The sequence below is a fragment of the Mesoplodon densirostris genome, chromosome 4 (genome assembly GCF_025265405.1).
Source record: "Mesoplodon densirostris isolate mMesDen1 chromosome 4, mMesDen1 primary haplotype, whole genome shotgun sequence".
Taxonomy (NCBI): domain Eukaryota; kingdom Metazoa; phylum Chordata; class Mammalia; order Artiodactyla; family Ziphiidae; genus Mesoplodon; species Mesoplodon densirostris.
The window spans coordinates 125,563,116-125,581,093 of record NC_082664.1 but is presented as its reverse complement, the minus strand read 5'-3'; the positions used below and the strand labels follow the sequence as shown (position 1 = coordinate 125,581,093).

Here is a 17,978-nt window from a genome sequence, read left to right as displayed (position 1 = left end):
TGTAAAATACACTGCTGCGTATACAAGGGGACAATCCCTATGAGAAAAAGTGACAATGCTTTGTGCTTCCAGAGCCCCTTTGATCCAGAGATTTCAAAGCATGACAAGTAACTCATTCTCTTGCAACATGCTTTGAGGTAAGTAACAAATATACAGCTATCATTCCCCTTTCTTACTGAAATATGGCTAGCTTTATAATGAACCACATCATCCGTTTAGTTTTAAATCTGTTTAATCTGCAATTTGATTGTTAAGAGCACTGTGGCCTTTTTTTGCAAACAATACTTGGTGCTAGGTAAACCAACAGGAATTTCAGGAATGAGCATGAAACCCAGACATGGGGTAGTGTCAGAGCCTTTCCTGCGGTAGAAGTTTAAATCAGAGCACATCCCAGGATCTTGGACTCCTACCCACTGAACACCCTTAATGAGGAACACTGAGTCAGTGGACACGAGCCCCAGGTTCTCAAAGCCATTACACACCACTTATGTGTTTTTGGCAAGGTCTACTTCAGATTCCTGTTAGGCAAATGAGATTCATAAAACTTGCTTTGAAACCATACGGGTACCATTCAGTGGCATATGAAGACAAAGCTTTGAGGGAACGTACCCTCGTTTATTGTTATAGCCCAGAACTTCCTTTTCCTGTCCCATCTAAATCACAGGTATCTACTGTCTAATCCTTGGTATTCCAGAGTGGCTGTGCAGGACTAACTTCCTCATGTCCACGATGAGTTAAAAAGAAATGTGGCGCACTAGGACCCTTGAGCCTTGCCTGAAAGTGAAATACAGCAGTTCAACATGGGGTGCCAACATCTAACCAGCCCTCAGATGGATTTACCACGAAGGTAATGAAGTTTAAGCACCAGGGCCCCTCACTTGCTCTGGTCTCTTCCAGGGTCCCAGGAGCAGCCCTAGTAATTCTGTATTTCTACTGTAATATTCTTAAAGAAGGCTGCCGAATCGTATAACCCTCAGACCTCACAAAACCTGGATCTGCCCCTGTACCGTGTGAGCCTAAGATCCCCAGGTTGACGATCACAGGCTGGTGTTTTGGGGCCCATATATTGCCTGCCCCCACAGAAGCCGTCTCTACAGCTCCTAGGAATTTCTACTCACTTCATTGGCAGTTACACTGTTGGGGAAATGAAAGCGGCTCTCCTTTCTCAGGACCTCCATTTGGTCTGAGGCCGTGCAGCATCATGAGATAGCTGCACTAAGGCTGTGACTGTTTTGTCCCCTGAAGTTTCCCTTGTTCCTGGCCCTTTAGATTTGTGTTCTGTGTAAACCTCCCCAGAGACGCACCTCCCTCTTAATTTGGTTTTCTTTTGCTTTAGCCACTAAGGCACAATTAGAAAAAGCCACAGCCCAGAGATCCCAGTTTTGATACATATAAGGATGAAAATCTCTGGAGTTAAGGGTTCTGCCTTGCTCCCCGCTCAGCATGCTGGTGTGTGACGCCAGCCCGTTTTAGGGCTGTGCTGGCGCTAGCAATGGATCCACAACTTTGATGAGTGCACAGGCAGCACCAGCCTGGCACCTCCTGGCTACATAACTAACTTAAAAAGCCACTTGTGCTGGAAAAGCTCCCGGCAGGACCAGTACCCCTACTATTGTTTTCCAGGGCTCTCGCTGGGTCATGGCTGTGGCCTGTTCCATCCCCTTATTACTTTCCATTAGTCCTGAGGAAATGGCTTGAAACCATCATTAGTTCGGCCCACTTGAGCAGACCATCCCAGTCCCATGAACCTCTCTGATCATGGGTCAGGGAGGAGCTCAGAATTCTGACCGAAGCATCATAACAGGTCTCAAGCTCTGCAAGGCCTCAGTGAATGCAACTCATCACATCTGGTTTCCTTTGGTTTGGGGTGTAGTCAGATCACTCTTCCCAGGGTTTAGCTGATGCTGCCTTGTTTTAAACCTATTTTTTATCCTGTTTGTGAATGAATATCCTGAACTACATTAGTATGCACTGGGAATGAGAATTTGTATGTGACCCTGTGGTGCTGCAAGAACTGTTGCCATAGTTTGAGCTCTCTGCTTGTTGCTGTTTCTCAGCTAGCTTTATCTTGGAAATGCGGAAGATGATTCTAGCACCCAAATTAGTCTTTCGGTAAATTGCCCTTTTTCGGAGAAGCACGGCCATGGCAACCCAGGATTACACAGTGCCCTACAATTTGCAGAGACCTTTTGAAGCCCATTCTCAACAGGCTCCATGAGGTAAGAAGTAGGAATCCAACCTCAGTGAGGAAGGATCCTAAGCCTTTGAGGGGTGAAATGATTTGCCCAAAATCACCTGACTTGGAAGTGGCAGAGTCAGGACTGGAACCCTGGCCCAACTCTAAACCATAGGCTCTTTCCATGATATAAAGGGCTAGACTGATGGTAGTTAGTTATTAAAATCAGTGACAGTCTTTTATTAAAGACATGCTAATACTGTAGCTGAAATCGTTTCGTTTCCTTGCTAAGTTACCCTCTCCTGTGGTCAGGTATGTCATCTTGCTGTGTTTGCCATCTCCCGCAAGTGAAAGGAACGCTTTTCTTTTTAAAGATTCATCAGTCTTGAGTTTTCCGGCCCAGGGGAGGCTCTCTTGCCTTCTCCTCATTCAGTAGTCCTGCACAGGAATGGTGATCTTGTGGATAAATTCGTCATACTTCACTTTGCCATTAGGTTCAATATCTGCTTCCCTGAAAAGATCATCCACTGCAATAAATCACATTAATTTTTCAGTTTGGCTTTAGTGTTGCTATAGGACATCCAGCTGGGGGTTGGGACTCCCTGGAGGTCTTCCCTGAGCGTCTAATTGACTGTTCCCGTAGATGAGGAAATAAACCAGTGGAGGGAACAGGACAACCCACCCCCTACCCCTTGGAGACCATGTATCCAATTTTGAGTTCATCAGGCTTTCTGCAGGGGCCAGGGTAGGAGTGTACTGGTAAGGGTTCAGTCACTGAAACCACCTTGTGCTTTTTTTTTCCCCTTCAGAAAACGTCTGGCCCCTGTGCCAGTATTTCCAGAAAGCTTTGGCATGAATTTTACCTTCTACAGCCCACTGTCTCAGCCCCCTGCAGAACAGATAGACCCTCTGCAGCTCCATCCCGGGCCCCCCAGCCCAGTCTTTGGCCTGCCCCTGACCTGCCAGTCTGCCTTCCAGCTTGACACCCCCCCACCCCGAGGGGGCTCAGTGACAAGTGGTACCTGCCACCATCACCTCTTTTAAAAAGTGCGTTTCGGGGGTGGGGTAGTATAAGAGAAAATATATTCAACTGTGTCTAAGCTCAAAGCCTACAAAAAACTGCCATTGTTCTCTAATGTTGCTCAAAAAAAGAAAAAACCAAAACCCCTACAGTTACTGGTTTTGGATCCCTGGGACAAAATACTAGCTTGTCCCAGGAGTTGACAAGAAGAGCCATTTCAGGTTACACTTTTCCACGGTGGTTTCTCAGGACCATCCTCACCCTCTTACAAAACTATCTCACTGCTCTGTGTTAACTTCCCCGGCCCTAGGCGTCCCCAACATAATCCTGGGTAGCTGTTAGAAAATATCCTGTGACTTCCTGCTTAACCATCCTTCTCCAAAAATGTAATTACTGTGCTCTGTGCTTAAGCTGATAGTATTTCTGAGTATTTTCAGAATGTTGAGACTGTAATTTATCTTATTTCATAGAGATGCTTCTACCCATCAACCACTTGGTTAAAACCATCCCAATGGACAGGTCTAACACCAACCACTGCAGCCTCCAACTGTCCAGAAGAGGGGCAGCTGGAGTCTGGTGATGCCTTCTGGGTAGAACGGCGGTTCCCTGTGAACCCACAAAGAACCGGGTCGCAAAGGAGGCCTCCCTCCCAGCTATCTATCTCAGCAGCTCCAAGGATGCTTCTGTAGTAAAACTGAAGCTTTTCTTTCAATCACTGAGCGTAAAGGAGTCTTACTTCTAGTATCATCTTTCCTTCTCCCACAGCCAGAGGAAGGGACATCGGTCTCTGTCTGGAAGACATTGTCAGTTTCTTTGAAATGTTTCTTTACTGGTTAAACAAATGAGAGATATGTTTGAGTTTGGGGGCTGTGGTATTGCTTTAGACAGATCATTAACCGTAAGAATTAAGGCCCCTGCTGGCCCTCTGCTAACAAACACTCCACTTGGTACATAAAAGCCCAAGCAGTGTCCTGAGAGCCGGGGAGGGAAGGAGAGCCCGTGTTTCCCTGTTCACATTAAAACAGCCACAATGAAAGATGAGATCGTGATAGCTGTCGGCCTGAAAAAGCGGGGGAAGCTCCATCTGCCTTCTGTAGAGCTATTTTTACATGCTTTGCACTGTGCCTTTGTGACTGCAGATAAAATCTCAGCAGACTGCTTTATAGAATGTTAGCTTTGGGAGGGACCTGAGGGATTGTCTCTTGTAACCTCATTTCCCAACGAGGAAACTGAGGAGGGTGAGAGAGGTTAAGAAACTCACCTGAGGTCCCCCAGAATGAGGGGGAGCCAGGATTCAAGTCTGTTTGTTGTGATTTAACCAAAGGCTAAAGGCCCATCACTATTGAAGCCTTTTTCCTCCTGCCTCAATCATAGGCAGTGGCCCAGTGGCCTAACTAGAAATCCCAGCCTCTGGGGTTGGTGGGTGTGGACTCTAGCAGCAACCTGGCATGGCTGCCGTGGCTGGACTGGGGCCCACCAGGCAGGCTGGGAGAACACCTGCAAAGGGCCCAACATTGGGGTCGCCCTTACCATGGACATCGGGCTTAACTAGAAGACCCAAGACTCTCATCCTCTCTGAGGTAGGAAGGCAGGGAAGGTAGGAGTCAAAGACCACCACGGACGCCCCTTCTGGAAAAGCTCTTAGAGCTGGCTGAGTCGTGAGGAAAGGGAGCAAAGTTTCTCAGTTTAGAAACTTGGCAGCAGTAGCAGCTTCAGAAGACAGCTGTGGTTAGAGGAAAGAGCCTGAGAGGGGCTGGGGGGCGGGGGTCCAAGTGTCTAATAGACCTGCATGTAGCTCCTAGCTCTGTTACAAGCCACTCACTGCACCTGTTTAATCAGTATGAGGGGGACACTAGTGCTCCCAGAGATGTCATAATCACTAAATGAAGGCCCACAGTGAAAGTTTAGAACACAGTGTGATGCCCAAGTAGATCATAACTGGGTTTCCCCAAGCCGCCCCTTCACCCTGGCTAATTTCTCCTGCCACCCACAGGGTCCCTAGTTCTTTTCTGGGATCCAATCCAGAGTTCACCAAGCTCAACATCTAGTCACAACCTTCTGGGGCATCCATCAAATGCAGTGCCTACATAACCCGGGTGGCATGGATTGGGCTTTGGTGTCCTTCCCCCAACCCCTTAATCGCCTGCTGTTGGAAAAGAGGGACCCAGGCCATTACCTTCTTTGTGGGTGAGCTTCTCTCCCAGTTTCATGAGTTTTGACCGCAGTTCAGACGCCATGATGTAGCCTTTCTTCTCCTTGTCCGCCATCAACATGGCCAAAAGAATTTCCTTCTCTGGGTCCTCTTGTTTTATTTGCATGTGCATAATGGTCAGGAAAGTAGAGAAATCCAGCTCTCCATTTCTGTCTAGGAAACCCCCAAACACAGCAGAGTGAGCAGGGAGGAAAAGGCTTCTCTTGAGGAAGGCAGCTGGGTTCCGGCCTTCATGGCCAGCTCGAGGGCCACCTAACTCAGGAAGCACCATCATGGAGGCAGTGGTCATGGGGAAGAGGATGCAGCCTGTCCTGCTGAGTTCCCACCATGGATATGCCTCATTTAATCCTCCCAACAACCCCTTAGTGACTGGTTATCATCACATTTTGCCCACTAAGGAGACAGAAGCTCAGAGCGTAGAGTCACCTCAGAGCAGTGGCAGGACTAGGATGAAGCACTGCCTCCTCTACCCCCTTCTGGATGCTTCTCTCCTGCCCTGAACTGGAGGGAAGTGCACCAACATGTCTAGCCCCCCTTTTGGCAGCCACTGTAACACATCTACAAAGATGGGCAGATGGCCCCCACCTGGGGCCTCAAGCCTCTGTCCCACCCAGGCTGTTCACCTCACTGCAGCCTCCACCCCAGTCCCCCCAGCCCACACCCCTCCTCCAGGCATGCCTGGGGACCTCAGCCCAGGCCCTGGCTGGGCTACAACTGCAGGAAGTCAGAACTGCCCCTGACCACAGCTTCCTGTTTGCAGGAGACAGAAGTCAGAGGAAACCACCACCCCTTCGGAGATGGAAGCAGCGGATCGCAGTTGCTAAGCGCCCCATCACCAGGCTTGAAGCCTTCAGAGGCCCACCCCCAGGCCCAGGCTGGCCTCAGGACGGGCTCCCAGTGCTACTTCAGGCACCCTCGGATGGGACCTCAGGATAACGCTAGCAGATGGTGGGAGCCCATCTGAGAGATGAGGAAACTGAGGTCCAGATGGGCTCTTGATCAAGTGTTCTTTCCAGGCCACCCTTCTCTTTCCTTCCTGAGTGTCCAGCCACCAATGCAAACAGCCATCCTGGCCTCTGACATCCCTCCCTCTTTTTCTTTAAAAAATAAAAACCTACCACCAGCAACAACAAAAAAACTTGTTTTTGGTTATGAAAAGTACCATGTTTCCATTGTCAAAAACAGGAAACAAGGGGAATGAAAATCCCATAATCACATCACCAGAAAACCACTTGGAGATCAGAATTGGGTTCCAAGCCTGATTCCACCATTGGCGTAAGCACTTGGGGAAGTTACCTAATGGGCTCTGAATCTTGATCTTTGTCTGTAAAACCCAGATTAGGATAGTGCCTCCTTCATTGGGTTGTTGAGCTAAGCACATGACAAATAGTAGAGGGACATTGTTCTATCAAAACAACTTTGGGATCACTTAGCACTGTCTGGACTGCAGGTGTGTGATAACCTTGTTGGAATGCCTAGATCCCTTGGTCCTCTGGGATGGGGGTGTCACCAGTTGCTGTGAGGATTCAAGGAAGCCTGAGTGATACACAGCACACCTGGCTAGGTGCCTCCACAGCACCCAGCCGGTGAGCTCCAGCTGCAACCTACCCCTCAAACTGAGCTGTTTACACCCCAATCATCTGCACCTGCCTGCCGGGCCTTCCCCAGGACCACAGCTGTGGGGCTCAGAGCCCACCCTCAGCCCAGACTCCTTCCCTGGCAACTGACCCGGCCCAGCCCACTCACCTATCCCATGAGTCTGCAGGTGCCGCTGCACCTCCCCCGGCGTCGGGCTGGCCCCCAAGCACCTCATCACCATCAGGAGATCAGTGGCTTTCACCTTCCCCCGCTGCTGCTTGTCGTACAGGGAGAAGCATTCCTTGTACTCTGCCAAAGCCCAGAAGGGAGAATCAGGAGCCCTCTTTCACCCTCCACCCCGCTTCTCCGTCCTCTCCCCCTCTTCCTGCCCCTCCCCTTCCTTTTGCCTGCTCCCCTCTCCTCTTCCCCTCCTAGAGTGGCCAGACAGCAAAGAGAAATCCAGGGCTGCCAGGGTAAACCGAACTTCAGATATTCTAAAAAATGTATTCATTGTTTAAGTCGATCCCAAGTTTTGCATGGGATATACCTATAAAGGTATTTGTTTATCTGAAATTTACATTGAACTAGGTGTCCTGCTTCATCTGCCAACCCTCTGCCCTCCCTCTCCTGACTTCCCTGCTGCCTCCTCCCTCTCGCCCTCCCTGCTCCCTTCCTCAGTCGGCTAAAACCAGAGGAAAGCTCTCTCTCACCCTCCAGGGCCAGCCCAGGGAGACCAGGAGCTCACAGCAGGGCACCAGACTCCCAGGGGACCTTGGCAAAGACAGCTTATGTGGGAAACAGGGACAGTAATGCCTCAGGGCTACTGGTCCTCCTTTCTGGGAAGGACCAGAAATCCCCTCTGGGCAGGCCTGGCAGAGAGGCTCTCATACGTGATGACAATAATCACAACTGTGGGCACTTCTGAGTCTACTGCTCCAGCCGCTGGCCTCCAGGCTGCTGAACTCTCAAGCCGCTCTCTGACACAGGCCCTGGCCCCCTTCAAGACTTCAAGAGGCGCTGCCAGGACGTCGTCCCAGGCTCTGCTGAGATCCTGCTTGCTGCTCCCAAACCCTCTCTCCCCTGCTGGGGGCAGAGTAGCCTCCAGATCCACAGATCCCCCCAGGCCCAGCAGAACCGACCCCCACCTGCATCTCCCCCGAGCCCCAGCCCTGGAGGCACAGTGAGGCCAGCCGTGAGCTTGGGAAGATGAGGGGCCCCTCACAGAGGTTCTGACCACGGGCTGTGGGTAGGGCTCTCATCAGAATTGGTCAAGACTCCCCTCTCGTCCTGTCCCTGGGGCCCACGGGGTAGAGCTCCTGCTTGAGCTCCTCTTGGGAACGTGCAGGGCCCTGCGCTGGCCTCGGCACCCTGCTCTCTCCCGCTTCCCACACCCAGCCGGTTCCTCAGAGGGCTAGACCAGCGGCTCCTGAGCTGATAGTAACAAAACCAGCAACCGCAGCTCCCGCTACTAGCACTTGCCCCCCAGGCCCTTGTGTAATCCTCACTGTGACCCCGTGGGGGTGGTACCTTCGTTGTTCCCATGGTGCAGATGGGGCAAGGAAGGCTGGAGCAGCAGAAGACTCGCAGTGGGCAGCCTGCTCTGCCCCGGCGGCCACACTGGATCTCCACTCCTGGGCAGAAGCTACCAGAGGGCAGCAGAGCGGGAGAGACGGCAAAAGGAAGCCCAGGCCTAGGGCCCTTTCATGGTCCCTCCTTAAGGCCTCTCCTGGCAGCGGAGGATTTCAGGGAGGTTGCTAATCAAAGGCAGGGCAGGCAGTGGGGTTTAGAGACAATTAGCTGCTTTTGTGCCTGTGGAGAGGTTGAATGGGAACCTTCCACCCTTTCAGAACTTTACAGAGCCTGAGCTTCGGAGGGGCAGACCACCAACAGGACCTGGTGGCAGGGGCTAGAGTGGCCCAGGGGAAGCAGGGCCAGAGCCTGGCCTAACCCCACCTTTGGTTCCTGCAAAACCTAATTCCCTCCAAGAAGGCCTAGTGCCAGTGGGGATGGGGGCAGAGAGAGAGGGCCACCATGTGTGCAGGGCTTAAACTCAGCTCTCCCCTTCCCCCTCCTGGGGACTGCTCTTGGCCACCCCACCTTGTCTTCTGTCTGGTTTGCCTCTGCACGAGGGGTGGGCCCGCTGCCTTCCTGAGACCTCATCCTATGACAGTTGACCATCTTCCGACAGTGGCCAGGTGGGGACATCACATTCTTGGGGCCTGGAATCCACCAGGCTCTACCGGGGGGCACGTTGCCCCCCGCCCCTGTGCCCTGCACCACGGGGGCCCATGGTCCCTGATATCAGCAGGGCTAGGGTCAAATGGGGGCCCACCCCCTCAGTTACATAAAACGCGTTCTGTCTTCCTGCCTTTAGATACCTGGGAGTCTGGCTCTGAACTTGGAGTCCTGCGCTGGAACAACAGGGCTCTTTTCCTTCCACCCGCTGCCCCGCCCCCTGAGACCTCCACACCTCCTTCCTCTCCCTGCCTGGCTCTCCTTCTGATAGGCCATCCGGCCATCCAACATCCTGTTTATTTTACTACTTTCCTATTGTCCCCCCCCACCACCATCCCTGCAAGGTGAACCCTGTGAACACAGGAATTTGGGGCTATTATGTGCACTGCTATATTTTTAATGCCTAGAACTGGGCCGGCACAAAGAAAGGACTCATAACTGTTGAATGAAAGAACAAATTGGGTTAAATAAATTGAATTAAAAATCCCCTTTAGGTTTTCCCTTTGAAAATACAAATATCCCAAGGCAAGAAAGAATCCTCCCCAGGGCCTAGGATAACACCAGTTGTATGCTCGGAATGTAACAACCAGCTGTGATGATATATGTACATAGTTTGTTTTATAGACTTAAGGATGTGCAGCACACAATTTACAAATCATAAAATATACTCGATTATAAATTCCATCTAGCCAATTGATTATCACAGTGAGTTTTGACAGCTCTTGTAGCCATTGCCAACCTACAGTTTTGATTTAACCATAAGTGAGGTAGGCTGCATGCCAATGAATGCCACTCTTTTCCCAATGACTATACTATCATTACATCTGATAAGTGATCTACTATTAAACTACTTCTCGGCCTTTGTGCAAATTATATTCATTAAACTGAAATCTTCAGCACTATTGACTGCAAGAGATTTTTTAATATATATATAAATTTATATTAGGCTGCATTGGGTCTTTGTTGCTGCACACAGGCTTTCTCTAGTTGCAGCAAGCGGGGGCTATTGTTTGTTGTGGTGCACAGGCCTCTCATTAAGGTGGCTTCTCTTGTTGTGGAGCACGGACTCTAGGTACGCGGGCTTCAGTAGTTGTGGCTCACAGGCTCTAGGGCACAGGCTCAGTAGTTGTGGTGCATGGGCTTAGTTGCTCCGCGGCATGTGGGATCAGCCCGGACCAGGGTCCGAACCCATGTCCCCTGCATGGCAGGCAGATTCTTAACCACTGTGCCACCAGGGAAGCCCCATGAGATATCTTTTTAAAATGTTTATATACAGGGCTTCCCTGGTGGCGCAGTGGTTGACAGTCTGCCTGCCGATGCAGGGGACACGGGTTCATGCCCCGGTCCGGGAGGATCCCACATGCCGCAGAGCTGCTGGGCCCGTGAGCCATGGCCGCTGAGCCTGCGCGTCCGGAGCCTGTGCTCCGCAACGGGAGAGGCCACAACAGTGAGAGGCCCACGTACCGCAAAAAAAAAAAAAAAAAAAAAGTTTATACAGATGGAGGGATTGGAGCATTCTTTCATCTTCCATTATTTAATAATGGCTGATTTTAACAACCAGCTCACAAATTTCTTAGAACCGTACCGTCTGGCTCACGCTAGCAAGAGCAAGCTGGCCCCCGTGTATGTCTGGGTGACACACAGGCCCAGCGTCAGGCACGTGGCTGACATCTGCTGTGTCTCTCACAGCAGCCTGGTGAGGCAGTATCATTAGCCCCACTTCACAGATGAGACAACTGAGGCTCAGGTGACTGGACCCCAGGTCCACTGCCTCCAAGGTCCCTGCTCTTCCCACTCCAGTCTTTCATTCATTAACATTTGTGGTCACTTTCTTTGTGTCAGACATTAAGATACAAAGGGGAACTTACCTTCTTCCCTTCTGGGAGGTTCAGAGGCCCCAGAGGGAAGGTGAGCCTCAGAGCCAGGTGTTGGTTGGGGAAGGCTGAGGCTGACAGCTGGACTCCAGCCCCGAGACTCCTCAAGTCTTGCCTCGAGACCTGGGCAAGAGGGGCCCCTGCCCTGGGCCTTGTGTTTTAAGACTCCCTGCTCTGTTCTCCCTCGTGGGGTAAGGATATCAAGGGGTCTGTGGGGAGGTGCCTACAACCCACCCACCTACTCCCCCTTATAGACCAAACTCCTGGTACCCAGAACTCTGGAATCCCTGCCTAGGTAACCCTCAGTTCATCTCCCTACTTGAGCTCAGATGGGCCTCCCCAGCCAGGTCTGGGCCCCTGAGTTCCGTGTAACCCAACTCTGTTGGCTTGGCCTTGTGGAAACAGAACCATGCACTGCGGGAAACTGAAGCCTGCTTGGGGACCAGCAGGTCATGGGACTCCGGGAACAAAGTGCTCCAAACACCAAAACTAGGCTTGCTGTCAGGACAGAAGGGACCTCAGAGACCACCTAAGCCGACCTTCCCCCCTTTACAGATGGGGAGACTGAGGCCCAGAGCGTAGAAGCATCCTGCCTGAGAGTGCAAACCTGGGCTCTTTTCTCTTTCTCAGCCAGCTACAAAGCCCCCTCCTTTGGTTAGGTCCTCAGCCACAGCGGTGTCTCTCTGTCCATCCCCTTTCCCTCTCCTTCCCCAAATCCAGCTCTCAAGTTCTGAGGGAAAACCCAGTGAGCTCCTTCTCCTATCACTCCCTCTTGTAAATCACACCGACAAGTGCGGCACCAACATCTCTTACCTCCGAGCTTTGCCCCCAACCTGCACCTCCAACCCAGCCCTTCCCTGCAGCCGCCGGCCCCTCGCCTGTGGGTGGGCCCAGCTCTCCCACCAACCTCCTTCCCTCCCACTAACAAAAAATGAGCAGAGCAAATTGCCTAACGAGACCCATATTTTGCTGTGAGTTGCTAATGAAAGAACAAACCAAACCTACCATTAATTTGGTCCTGGGAAAGAAACTTGGCCTGCAGCAGAGAGAGAACAGTCAGGGAGGGACTCCACAAAAGCCCCCCGGGCCACCCCAGCCCAGGACAGCCCGACAGGGCCACACAGACCCTCACTCACCATTGCGGGGCCTCCGGTTGCCACCCGTGTGCTCGCTGCTCCCAGAACGGCCTTCCTGTTCCCCTTCCTCCCGGCTTCAAGTCGAAAGTCCGCCAAGCTGGGTGGAGGCCCCGGTTATAAATCCACGGCTGCCATGGAGACCAGGCCCAACGCCAGGGGTCAGATTCCAGCTTCCCGTGCACTGCTGATGCCCGGCCTGCCTGGGCTAGCGGCAAGTTGGATTTTGAGAGACCGGGGCTGCACGAGGGCTTCCCCAGCACTCGATCCTGCATCAGGAGGCTGATGCTCTGTAGCCAGAGGACAAACACTGCTGTTCCTTCCTGGGAGCCCTCTGTGGACACTAAGAAGGGGTCAGTGACACACAGAAAGGGGGTCCCTGGCCCTGTCTCCGGGGGTCTTTCCTCTCTCTCTCCGGGGACTAAGCTGGGGGCTGACAGGCTCCTCCTAGGTGTCGGGCACTTTGCACACCGCCTTACTTAAGGCTCATCACACACCACCTTGTAGGTGGGAGGAAACCCCACTGTGACGGCACAGCCACCTCCACTGCCAGAGCCTTGGGATGCTTTATGCAGAAGGGACACAGCCACTGTTGCTCTAAGGCCCCTCTGCTGAGTGACTTTGGCATGTCACTTCACTGCTCTGTGCCTCAGTGTCCTGGACGGGCCTCGTCACAGGGCTGTTTGGTCAAATGGCCGGTGCACTGTCAGTTCTCAGCATGTGTCAGTTCTCTCCCCTCCTTCTGGTGGGGGGGGCGGTTTGGGGTGGGGATGCAGTAGATGCCTGCGTTGCGGTCTCTGGCCCCACCACAGGCTGCCCAGGGGGCTCAGAGGGAGGCCTCTTAAGTGACTTTCCCGGCCGGGAAGTCTCCCCCTTTTTCTTCCTTTCCTTCCTCTCCCCACCGCAGCCCCCACCCCTTCCGGCAGAAGCTGCTGACTCTCCCCATTTCTCAGTGGTTTGTGCTGCCCCCTACCCCTCCCCACACCCACTGAGGAAGTGAGGGGGGCAGTTCCCTGGAGCTACAGCGCTGGGCACAGCTGGGTTCTCCCCGTTCTTCTCCCAGACACCTGTTATATCCCTTGTCCGTGGCTGTCCTGCCTGTGGGCTCCAACTCCAGGGTCCACCCACTTTGTCAGGACCGACACGTACGGCTGCACATGTTGTGCACTGCACCAGAGCTCCCGGACCAGGGACAAGTGGGTCCTAGAAAGGGGCTGCACGTGCGCAGAGGGATGCGTCGGTAATTGGCACATGGACAGCTGGGGCCCTCCTTTGTCCCTTAGACCACCTCCATGTGGAAGGTTCTCTTTTCCTCCACTTCGTGTCTCCTGAGTCACCTGTTCACACCCGTTTCTAGACCCAGAGAATTTCAGCTGGAGGATTCGCACTCTTCCCGGTTGGGCTGAGTAGAGGAGAGACCGGAGGGAGGCAGGAGAGGAGGGGAACTTCTCACTAACAGCCTTACGGAAGAAGAGGAGACAGGACGTCAGGTGGGGGCTTGGGAGGGTGGGGAGCACAGAGCAGAGGCCTGGGGGGAAGGCCGGCAGGGCCGGGCCAAGTGCTTCCTCGGAATCACCCTGTGTTTGGAAAGGGTCTCTTGGAGGAGACATGACTGTTGGGCCTTGTAGTAGCCCAGCCTCGAGACCGAAAAGCCCAGAGGCAGCGACAGAGATTAACAACAATTTGTTGGATAGGGGATCCTACATGTCCAAAACAACATCCTGGAGCGACTCCCCACTGTGGATGGAAGGTGGCAGGCAGGACACGGCAGTTTTCGCTACTCCAGGGGAGAAGGAGGCTACCAGTTACAGGGGGAATTGACTTCAGGTGGGCTCCTCAGTTACCAGGCGCACCAGCAGCTGGGGCAGGGGCAAAAACACATAGGTAGTTAGTAGTTACTGATTAAGGCCTATGATTAAGAGGATTGGATGGTCATGTGAGTGAAGCAGGGCCTGGTTGAGCTGGGGGTGTACAGAGAGCAAGAGAACAGCCATCTTGAACGGCTTGACCATACACTCCACCCCTACACACCCTATGTGACCCTTACAATCTTGGTCTGACCCTCTTCCGCCATATCCCTGGGGTCAGGTATGCAGAGGGCACTGCAACCAAATACCACAAATGCAACAGAGCCAACAGCTGCTAAGGAGTATCAAGAGTCCAAGAGGTAGGCAGACTTTGGAGCCAGGCACTTATTGGGTCAACTTTTCATGGAAGTCCAGAGGAGGATGACAATAGCATCTCGCTGTAGACCCAGCAGTCAGACTTACCAATGGCGAGGCCACCATTGCTGCCCAGTTCCCAAACAGATTCCCTCTGCTCAGGCTAGAGACGAAATATAGAGATGTTTTACAGGCACAAGATGGGGGGAATATCATGGCCCTGAAGCCAATACAAGCAGTAACAGCATTCTGAGATCACACCATCCCTACCTGTGGTCTGCATCCCAGCCTGCAGTCCCACACCGTCTGTCCACCCTCAGTCCCCTCAGCCAAGAGAGGGCATATAACAGACCATAGGGTTCATATAATGGTGCTTGCTCCAATAGGGGCCTGGATTAATTACCTTAGTGGTGTTAGGTAGGGCCAAGTGGAGGACAGGTGAAGCCTGTAAGTCCCTTTCTAATCCTATTCCCCATGAAGTGGCAAACCCAAACCGCCGGAGACCTACCTGCGAGCCCCAGGCCATTTTGTACTGGGTTCCCCTAGGAATAGGTCCGGTGGCCAGGGTGAAAACAAGTTACTGTCCTGATCAGTACTGGTCCTTCGGTGGTCAACAGTTGAACTTGGATGGTGTTGCCTAGTTGCTTCTGGGTTAACGTGCTGCAGGCACTGGGTTGACTGCTCCTGGTATGTTCAGTTATAGCTCGGAGGGGCTGAGTTAGCATCCTGGTCCACATGTCAAGAGAGCGGGTTCCCAGTCTCACTAGCTGGTTAAGTGGTCCATTCATCCCTCTGCTTAGCCCAGCAGCAGGGGCGTTGTAGCGCAGGGGGAAATGCCAGTGTCTGTCATTTTCATCAGCCCATACCTGAATTTCGTGGCCCATAAAGTGGGTTCCTTGGTCGCTATCAGGGCCCTTTCCCCATAGGGTCGCCCCGCCACCATCCACTCCTGGGCTATCCAGTGTATCCATCCAGATGCTGTCCGTTGCAGGCCGGCTGGCCACTGCTGCTCACCTGCACTGATCACCCCAGGCCAACCCATCAGTGTACGAAACCTCCCAAGGGATGGAGCCTGTGCCTTCTTCCACTAAAGGAGGTATCTCAGGAGGATCAGCTCTCTCTGTCAGGCCGGTGGGGTCCTCCATGGTGTAGGTAACCAGGCCTCAGCCTGTAACTCTGCACTCAGTGGGCCAGTAGGTCAAGGGCTACGTTGCCTTCAACAGACATGCCACTTAGTTATGGCTTGGACTTGTGCATGCCCGGACTTGGGTTTCTGGAAGGTATCCTTTAGCCACTCAGCTGTGGGATCCTGAGTACATACAGTCACTGGGGTGCCTTCTGGGATGTCTTTCACCTGTTGTGAAGCATCGTAGATTGCACAGAGCTGTTGTTCCATCACACGGCATTGTTATCCCGCCCCCTTCCACGGGTGGGACCAGAAGCCCAAGGGCACTCTTGTGATTACGCTGTTACCACAGGCCCCAACCAAACCTCAGGTAACTCGCCATGTCCAACTCACAAGCCTGTCCCTGAGTTCATATCCCTAAAGCCCTGGATCTGTTTAACAGCCACCTTGGCTAGGGTGAAGGCATCTTCCTCCCCCGGGGTCCTCTCCCACTGAGCTCCCCTCTTTACAGGCTTGAATAAGGATCAAAATTTTGGGCCAGATGCGGGATGAAAGGCCTCCAATAGCCCAACAGCCCTAGCCAGGTCTGTAATTGTTTCGGGGTGATGGGTCACAGGTGTGCTTGCATTTTGCCAGTAACTGCTGAGTACCACTTTGGGCTTACCTGACCAGATAACACCCAAGTATTTGACAGGTCATCCAGGTGTTTGCCTTCTGTCTGCATTCCCCAGCCATCCCTCTGCTGTCAAATGAGCTCCAAGCGTGGGGGCTGCTACTTTGAAACGGGAAACAGACCCTGAGGTTAACAGAATATCATCATTATGATGGGGGAGGGCCTGATGGTCAGCTGCCTCCACTCTGGGGGAGAAAAGAGCGCTTCATCTGTGCCTGGGGGACAGGGAGCTCGATGACCTCGTCCCAATCTTCTTCCTCTTCATCAGTGCTCTCTGTAGGGTCCCACGCCTTGGGGTTCCCATTTGGACGGGCCCCAACCATCTGGACTCCCTGTCGGGGAAGCTGCCTTCCCTTCAGCCACGCAGCGTGGCGAGCTAAATGTCTGTTTCCCATCTTGTTCCCTCAATCTGGCCATTAACGTTCCGGCAGTTTTGGTTTGGGCCAGCCTGGCATCCTACCTGTAGGCCCCTAAGCTGAGCCTTGGGCACTTGCTCAGTGTCTGTGGCCTTTCTCAGCCTCCAAAGCAGCAGCCAGCCCACAGCCACAGCCACCCCTTCCACCATCTAGCTTTTTTCCCCACAGTAATAGCAGCGACATCTCTGCAACACCCTCGGGGCGGTCTGTGGATTCGCCAGTCTCTTGGCGGCCCTCATTCATCAAGGACAGACGCCACAGGGCCCCGCACACGAGTGGATGGCCACCCCCGGATTCCTCACAACTTTCCATTCCCCGTCCTTGTTCCCTGACATCTCGGTGCGCCCGGGAGTTTCCTTGGCTTCTCGGCTGGCTCGCCAATTGTTGGGCTGCACTCCCGCAGGCCTGCAAGCTTTGTTGTGGCCCAGCCTAGAGACCAAAGGAACAGCCCAGGGACAGTGACAGAGACATCAGTGATTTGTTGGATAGGGGATCTTACACGTTTGAAGCAACATCCTGGAGCAACACCGCGCTGCGTGCGGCAGACAGGACTCGGCAGCCATCTTTGCTGCTCTGCGGGGGAAGGAGGTTACCAGTTATAGGGGAATTGACTTCAGGTGGGCTCATCAGTTACCAGGGACTAGTTAAGCCCTACAATTAAGAGGATTAGATAGTCATGGGAGTGAAGCAGGGCCTGGTCGAGCTGGGGATGTACAGAGCAAGAGAATAGCCATCTTGAATGGCCTGAGCATACACGTGACATTTCCTTGAGTTTAGGTCAGTGTGTGCTAGAGTTTGGGGCTGTGTCCCCAAAGGCACACCAACTGAGACACCCTGGCCAACTCCTTTTTTTTAGGTGTTTCTAGGTGTTTCTAAGGGGTGTTTCTCATGACTGAAAACACCTGCACGGGGTGGTGGCTACCTGAGGGTTCACTATACAAAAATTCTCAAGGTGTACGCTTTACCTTGTTGTGTGTAGGCCACACTTCAACTCAGAACACAAAACAGAAACCCCCTCCAATGCAACTTGGGGGCTGAGATTTTGTTCACCTGAAGGGCCCCATCACCAGAATTTCTGATTCAGCAGGTGAAAGGGGAAAAGAATCTGCATTTTCTCCTGCCATCCAGATGCTGCCAGTCAGGGCCATACTTTGAAAACCATTGGCCTAGAGTTTTCTAGGTGGAGGGAAGCCAGGTTGCAATTAAGTATTTCTAGGGCAACATTTTCAGTAAACTGCCCAAAGAGATCTTGGTCAAGAGGGGCATGACTCTCCAAGGCTCCAATAACTTGCTGTGATTTCTTTACCATTCTAAACACTCGTTTTCATACCTAATTTTTTATTCACTTTTTTTTTTTTTTTACTGTTTTCTT

At 52.6% G+C, this 17,978-nt stretch overlaps 1 protein-coding gene across 1 annotated transcript; it reads right to left on the bottom strand.

Annotated features, from left to right (window-relative positions):
- Positions 1-32: 32 nt before the first annotated feature.
- On the bottom strand, positions 33-12,342 carry CALML4 (calmodulin like 4). The gene is made up of 6 exons (XM_060097120.1): positions 12,233-12,342; positions 12,102-12,132; positions 7,156-7,296; positions 5,374-5,562; positions 3,934-4,026; positions 33-2,703 (listed from the first exon to the last, which is right to left on the bottom strand). Exons 1-6 carry the CDS (start codon positions 12,233-12,235, stop codon positions 2,606-2,608), a joined length of 555 nt encoding a protein of 184 aa, XP_059953103.1. The 5' UTR covers positions 12,236-12,342; the 3' UTR covers positions 33-2,605.
- Between the last annotated feature and the right edge of the window lie 5,636 nt (positions 12,343-17,978).

Bases quoted from the DNA above. Each gene is read 5' to 3' on its own strand.
- CALML4 (XM_060097120.1), bottom strand. The intron at 5,563-7,155 runs GTGAGTGGGCTG...GGGGTTTCCTAG, and splicing joins CCTGCAGACTCATGGGATAG to ACAGAAATGGAGAGCTGGAT. The intron at 2,704-3,933 runs GTAAGACTCCTT...GATTTATTGCAG, and splicing joins AAGGAAAGATGATACTAGAA to TGGATGATCTTTTCAGGGAA.